The sequence below is a fragment of the Lolium rigidum genome, chromosome 5 (genome assembly GCF_022539505.1).
Source record: "Lolium rigidum isolate FL_2022 chromosome 5, APGP_CSIRO_Lrig_0.1, whole genome shotgun sequence".
NCBI lineage: Eukaryota > Viridiplantae > Streptophyta > Magnoliopsida > Poales > Poaceae > Lolium > Lolium rigidum.
In genome coordinates, this window is record NC_061512.1 from 142,187,879 (window position 1) to 142,195,491 (window position 7,613).

The 7,613-nt window shown below is 46.5% G+C and overlaps 1 protein-coding gene across 1 annotated transcript; it reads left to right on the plus strand.

Annotated features, from left to right (window-relative positions):
- Nucleotides 1–2,108: 2,108 nt before the first annotated feature.
- On the plus strand, nt 2,109–3,408 carry LOC124656490. The gene is made up of 2 exons (XM_047195223.1): nt 2,109–2,242; nt 2,604–3,408. Exons 1-2 carry the CDS (start codon nt 2,166–2,168, stop codon nt 3,406–3,408), a joined length of 882 nt encoding a protein of 293 aa, XP_047051179.1. The 5' UTR covers nt 2,109–2,165.
- The last annotated feature ends 4,205 nt before the right edge of the window (nt 3,409–7,613 follow it).

The window sequence follows — 7,613 nt, forward strand, 5'->3', positions numbered from 1 at the left end:
AACACGTGTATTGGATGTGTTTCTGCGGTAGCCGGGGAAGAGATTATATAGGCTCAAGAAACCCTAGGACGTGGACCACGCCCACGTCACACACACGTTTCGAGTCGGTTACAAATAGCCCACTGTCCGGAAGCGACCCAAACCGACTAACTATGACGTGTGCGTCTAGGACTCTGTTCGTTTTTCTGAACTGCAAAAAGAAAGGAAAGTCTCGGCTCAAGGCCCACGTGTCGTGTCTTGTCGAGCGAGGAGGAGGAGGAGGAGGAGGAGCGCGTGTGTACCACTCCTCTTCTCACTCACTTACTAGTGGTGGAACAACCCACCTTATAAGGTGGTCTAACTTCCTCCCAACTTTCCATATGGGACTAAACTTCTCACCTCTTGCCACTCCCTAGTAAGTTGCCACCAACTTGGGCTCAAACTCACATGGGCAGCCACTATGTGGGCATTGAGATTTATAGAGAAATCTGAAATCTTGGTGACCTCACCTGAAAAAGTGAGAGTCCCTGTGCAATAGTGCTAGTCCCGGATCGAAATGCTAGCACACACAGTTTAAGATGAAATACCAAGTAGCAAAGGTCTTCATTACAACTTAAGATCCAGCGAAAGTAAAATATTCGATACAAGTTGCATAGGTCTCAGGCTAGCACAAATTCAGAGTTTAAAAGCAGCAAGGAAATCTTAAAGCATAGAGCCATCTTCCTTCATGAAGCCACAGGCAGACATGTTGGGCAAAGACTCGTGAACCTAAATAATTATCTTCAGCTAGAGAAGTAATCTGCAACATAAAACGTTACAGCCCGAAATACATTTGGAATTGTATTGGCAAGATGACACTATGGTGGACACAACTGGCAACCTAACACATACGTGATCATTTGGCTGGTAGAGCTCAGGCATATTTGCATAAAGCCAATTTTATCCTATCATTTGACAAATCATTTTCTTTCAGACTAATTAAGCGGTATCATTGATAGACATCAATGAACCTAGACATCACCGATAGACATCAGTGAGCCTTCCTATTTCATATGATCAACTTGGTTTGGGCGACCTACCCCTGCAGATCCAGACCATAGACGTGGCACGGGACCTGCCAGCCGATAGTCACTTGCACCAATTTTCATATTCGCTGTTCACCCATCAAGTTTTATTTAAGAAGTTGGAATGAGGAGATCGTCGAACAGGATCCCTGTCAGTTCGCTCAAATTGTCCGTAACCGGGGACACGGCTAAGTACTTAGTTTTAACACTCTGCAGAGGTTGTACAAATTTACCCACATGACCTAGTCTGCTCTTCTTCCATGATGCACATTTTGCTCAAATGGACATATGTCGACTAGGACAAGACTTTTCCAAAGTGATCCCCCAGACCATTCTCTACGGACCCGTACCAACCTACATTCCCCTACTTCATCTGTCACGTAGGATCCGGGTTCTCACAACATACTCCATCAAACTAGAGCCCATATTAGCATGTGGCTGTACGGTAGCTATTGAGCAAGATTGTCTACAATCTCTTTGTTCCTGGGTGGTTGTCCACAAGTGCGATATACCTAACGGTTCAGAGGTTCGACGACATGACCCCAGGGAACCACTCAACATAACCCGAGCAATACCAATTCCACCCAGGTAGTTCATTAAACTTAGTTGTTTTTTCATAACTCACTAACAAAATCATTTCATAGCATAGCTGAGCAACAACTAAATTTAAGAGAAAATTGCAGCTAGCACCATACTTTGTGGCTTTCGTTGCACAAAACACAGAAGTAATACCACTTTTGCAGGCAACCCAGTTTGTTTCCTAATTAGTTGCACCTAGCCCAAATCACTAGATTAATTGGTTGTTTGACGGGCTGGCCCACAGTTTTGCTGCCGTGACATCCAGCGTGGCCAATCGGCCCAGTGCTCAGCTGCCCATATGCCTCTTCACATCCGGCCGAACGAAAAAAAGAAACAAGCGACCCAGGCAACCAGAACCATCGAGCGGCGATGCGTCCTGCGGACAAAGGCGGCGGCGCAAGCGACGGTGTAGACGACGGCGTAGGCGGCGCGGGCGGAGGAGATGGCGTGCCGGCAATCTGGGCGACCGTCTCCGACGACCCCATCTCTCCGTTCGGTGGATACACCAATCTGTTGCTATCTAACGGAGATGGGGCGGGGACGATGCCGTCCGGCAGCATCGGAGGCGGCGCGCCGGCGACCATGCCGACGGATTTAGAAGTCCTCCGCCGCACCTCTGGGTATGTCCTCCTCCACCATCAGCCTCCCTCTCATCTCTGATTATTTCACGAATTTAGGATGGGGCGGAGATAAGAACCCTAGGTAGCCTCCACGAATTTTGGTCTCGGATCGACGTCCAAATGTAGTACTTTTCTAAATTTCATGGTTTTAATTTGACAGTTTCAAGACACCGTGTGGGAATGAGTATTTTGTTGAAATAAAATGTGGAGAGGTGAAGACCCAAACCTCGTGTGTTGTCACAGAACTTGTGAAATTAGTTTCAGAGTGAGGTGTTGTGGGAGTTTCAGAGTGTGAATCAACCTGCAATTCTCACAGAACAATTTTTAATGCAAGTGTACAATTTTTGCAACTGTTTTGTAGGTTGGAGTTCTTTGAGGAAGTGCAGTTAGGAGACATTTGGAGCACACAGAGTGTGAATCAACCTGCAAGTGTACCAATTCATGGTCTGGATGGCCAATGTGATGACTTTCTTGACGAGGGATGTGGAGATGATGTAGTGGACAGCGAGTCTGATCATTATGATGAATTGCTTGTACGTTGTGAAGGTGATACTGATGTTGAGGAATTGTACCCAACTCGAGCTGAGGCTGTAGTACAGGATGTCATGTCTAAGGCCGAGATGATGAAGGAAGCTAGAGTAAAGAAAGCCAAGCATAAGGCAGAGAAGTCAAGGGCTGCTAAGAGAAGGGCATTAGAAGGAGATGTAGAGGAAGAAGGCATGACATTTGGTGATCAAGTGAGTGATGACTGCAAGGAGCTAACTGATTCTAGTGATGACGATCAAGTTGTAGATGGTAATGACATTTCGTTGATAACCAAGAAGAGGAGCAGATCTAAGAAGGCTTTCAAGAGAGCTTATTATGATGAAGCAAGGGATGGGAACAATAACATGTTTCCTCTTGCCTTTGGAATAGTAGGAAAGGAGGAGACATCAACATGGTGTTGGTTTCTACTACAATTGAGATATGCTCTAGGTGGTAGCGGAAATAGGTATGGATCTTTCACTATCATGTCTGACCGTCAAAAGGGTCTGTTGAATGCGGTAAAGCAAGTATTTCCCGAGTGTCACACATGCCTACATCTCCCGCTGCGCCGCCACACCAACAACATGTTCGTGGTGCATGGACTGGAAGAGGACGAGCAAGGCATAGTGACCATTATATGAACAGCAGGTCATATAGTTACTTCACAGCTGGTCTAGAGGCGCAACAGAGGGAGAACGCCATTCAAGATGGCATGGAATGAGACAATAAATCGAGAACTTTGTATGAAATGACATGAGTCAGCTAACAATTGCAAAATCTGAAGACTCACTCTTTTGTATGTGCTAGTGAAACACTTAGCCGTGGAGCTGGGAAACTTGTAATGTGCTATTACACACCTTTTGCTACATTGCTATCACTAGACTGATATTGATATATTGTGATACAATTGTGTTGCTCAAATAGTTGTATTTTCAAATGTTATGCTGTCCAATTTTTTTTATGTTATGTGCAACAACCCCACCAAACAATGGTTTTTTGTGCAACAGCAATTTCCAAATTCTAAATACACCTCCTGTCCTCCACGTTGGATGCCATGTCAAGAAGAAAACTGGCTCCATTTATAAGAAATCTTGTTAACTCTCCAAATTGGCTGATTTGGGCTAGCTGCAACAAATTAGCTAACAAACTGTGCTACCTGCAAAAAAGATGTTGTTTCTGTGTTTTGTGCAACAAAAGCCACAAAGTATGGTGTGAGCTGCAATTTTCTCTAAATTTAATGGCGACAAATAAAGTCAAGTAGAGGTAGCTAGACTACTGGGATTGCATAGCAAAGCATAACCCTAGACTTACGACAAAAATCTCTACTGTGCATAAAAATCTAGGACATGTGTGAGGGTGTGTCACTTGTCTGGATAAGGTGGAGAGTTGGTACAATATTCACAACCACACACGTTGCAGTCGGCACAATCACAATCTACAATCAGATAGCATTGCACCATAAGCATGGCACCATACATTGACAAGCACAAACAGAAATATGAATGCAATATGTATCTTAAACATGATAACATCTCTTAGTTGTTCTCTGGTTGTTTACTACATGCATGATGCCATGGTCAAGTTTTATGGTTGGTTGAATTATTGTGTGACAAATATTAATTTTGGTACTACTAGACATAGGGTTCCATTTGTAAGCATGTGCAAAAAAGAATCACTCAAAAAGGGTGAGTAATACTCATTTTACGGATAAAGCACTCTAATTAGGCGTTTAGATATGAATGATTCTCAAACTTCAGTAAGTCCACATTTTTTTGTTCCAAAATGTTCCAGGATTCCAACGATATATTATTTGTAAATTTTGGACAAGCGGATCTCTGGATATGATTTTTACAAAGCGCGGACTATCGGAAAACGAATTAAACGGAAACTAAGGTGTGTCCCTGACATGTGGCGCTCTGGTACTGGCTGATACCCCTTCGCGCGGATCACGCTGTTTGCACCGTTGGATCTACCTAACATGTACGGCCTGGATCTGTTGACAGAAAAGGGGAAAATAAATAAAAGAAAAGAAAGGGGTGGACCTAGTCGCTGACGTGGCACACACGTGGCGTCGACGTGGATGGTGACGAGGCGCTGACGTGGCCGGCGACGAGGAGGGCTCGGTGGCGGCGGTCGTACGGCTCCCGCCGGCGGTGTTCGCGATGGCCTTCGGCTCGGGCAAGCACGGGACGGCGTGCAGGGCGTCGCCGCGGTTCAGATGGTGGCGGCGGCAGGGCTTGGCCCGCCCGAGGTAGCGGCGGGCGGTGGATGGAGGCCGCGCGGCCACAGCGAACTCATGCGATGAATTGGGCGGCAACCTGGCATCAAGAGGGGTGCGGGGAAGGGGAAGGGGGAAAATGGAGGAGGGGAGGCGGGCTTTAAAGGGGAGGGGAGCTCGGGGCCGAGGGGGCGCAGGGGAGTGGGCGTCGTGGGGAGGGAGAAGTGGTCGGGGTGGCCTCTGCATGTGTGCGTGCAGTGGGAGGTTGGGAAGGAGCGGCCTGGCCGGTGGGGCCCGCGGCAGGGAGAGGAGAGAGAGAGGGGAGAGAGGGAAGGGGAGGGGCAGGTGGGGGAGTGGCGGCCGGGGCGGCGCTGTGGGGGACGTGGGCGCGGGAGGCGGTTGGGCAAGAAGATTCTGGCAGGAGGGGTCACTGTGGTGACCCTGCATACCACTGCATGTTGTAGTATGCCAGTCGTTGATATAACATTCACGAAGTACCATTCCGAAATATTACATCGCTCAGAGTAGTACAACAGAACATAGCAGGTCCATAACTCATTCATTTATTATTACAAACATAATATACATATCATCTCGGAGCTCCTCTTGGGTCCTAAGAGGGATACTCCTGGGTTCGAGACGAACCCAACTTAACTTACAATATAAGAGTCTTAATAAGTGGTACATTTATTTCAACGAGCATTTAAGTACTAGAAGTTCGTACTGCTCGGTTACTACTACTCTCTATCGGTCTAGGCTTGTTCTCCACCGGAACCCTCCCCGGTTCCGTAGACTATAAGGTAGTCTACACCTTCGACACCTCCGGAGAGGTCTCGGTTCTTCATAGCCGATGATGTCGGCTCCTTCAGGGTTGTCGTTTTCCTCCTCCAGATGGTTCAGACAATCTAAGCAGGGGATTTAAGAGTGGTATGAGTACGAGCGTACTCAACAAGTTCATTATAGAAAAGAGGTGTTTAATGCACTAGATACAGTACTAGACCAGAAAGTCTAATACCAATGCAAGTTTTGATAAACATTTCTTCAAGAGGTTGCTTTTATTCTGAAGAGCTATGTCCGTCAGCCTTCACCGGTTTACTAGAACTTCATGGAGTTCCTTTCCGGCAGCGTTCGCAGTTCCAAATCCCGGAACAGGGAGTGACAGGTCACGGTTCTTTACACTCTGCAGAGGTGTGTTGCTTTACCCATAAGAGATCTTAACCTTGGTGCCAACCGGGCAACTTTCCCGTCCACACTTCCTTTGGTGTGAGGCCCGGTATAAGGTCTAGCCAATCATGTTCCTCCGCTACCTCGCACACCCACCCTTTGTTGCATACCCCGACCCTGGGTCCTCGTCGGTCCCATTATTCCCACTCACGGGTGGACCCCGACCACGACAACAGTTTGGGACTCGTTAACCAAACTCCTTCACCGGTAGCTGCAACCCATCATAGACCGCAATACCGTGGGGAACTTAAGGCTTCCCCAGCCTACCGCTTGTTCCTCGGGCGACAAGTGTCTACGGACAATGCCATGGGGACTTAAGGCTTCCCTAGCCTACCACTTGCCCCCGACAGATACAAGTGTCTACGGTAAAGCGCGTTCGTTGATGTACGAGAGGTGGAAACACTTTTGACTACTCCGTCCCACTCCGGATCTTATGGTTAACACGGGTATTACGGCACAAGAATCACTGGATGACATTTGTTGTTTAATCCTAGATGGATATAAACCCTTGCAATGGAACCTCCACCATATCAACACAATCCATGGTTCCATTGCCAACCACATAGTCATATTCATAGTTATGAAAATAGTGGTTTTGGTTTTTTATGCAATAGTGATAATCATAGTACTTTGCAAGTAATTTGATAAAGATACTCAAATGACATGATCAAGTGATGAACTTGCTCGAATACTGCAAAGTGTTGCAGTTGGATGGTGTGGACTGACCCTTGTCCTCTGTTGCTGAAAAATAGCATCATTGTCCGATATGGGCAATGGTTAAAGAAGCATTGATGCATGATTCCAATTTGTAGGGTTTGTTCCCCCCTTCCGATGTCGTTATTATTTCATGTGAGAGGTTGATATTAAGAATAATTTGGAGATACTCTATTTAGGGCAAATACAACCTTGAAATGTTGTCAAGGTGTTTTTAAAGTCCAAAAGAATTTATGGACTTATTTTCATTATTGAAAATAATATATGTGATTTTAAATGATTATTTTAATCATCAAATTTGAACTTATTCTTGTTTATCTTCAAAAATTCTACTTCATATTTTATTATGAAAGAGTTTTTTATACTAAGTGGTTTTCATATTTTTAATTATTTTTTTAGAGTTAGGAACCATTTGTTGTGCATTTTCAAAGTTTCTGTATTTTGAATGAATTGTGAAATGGCAAAATGCCCCTGGGCCCACCTGTCAGGGTGGCCCAGCGGTTAACCCTAACCCGAGCCGCACATCCGGCTCGGTCGGACGCACCCGTCCCCTTCTCCTTCTCCCTCGCGAACCCTAGCTCTCCTCTCTCTCTCGCGACGCCGTGGTCGCCTGCGCCTGCGCCGTCGCCGAATTACTCCGGCCGCCACCGGCCATCCCCGCCGGCGAGATCGGTCGCAATCGAACGGCCG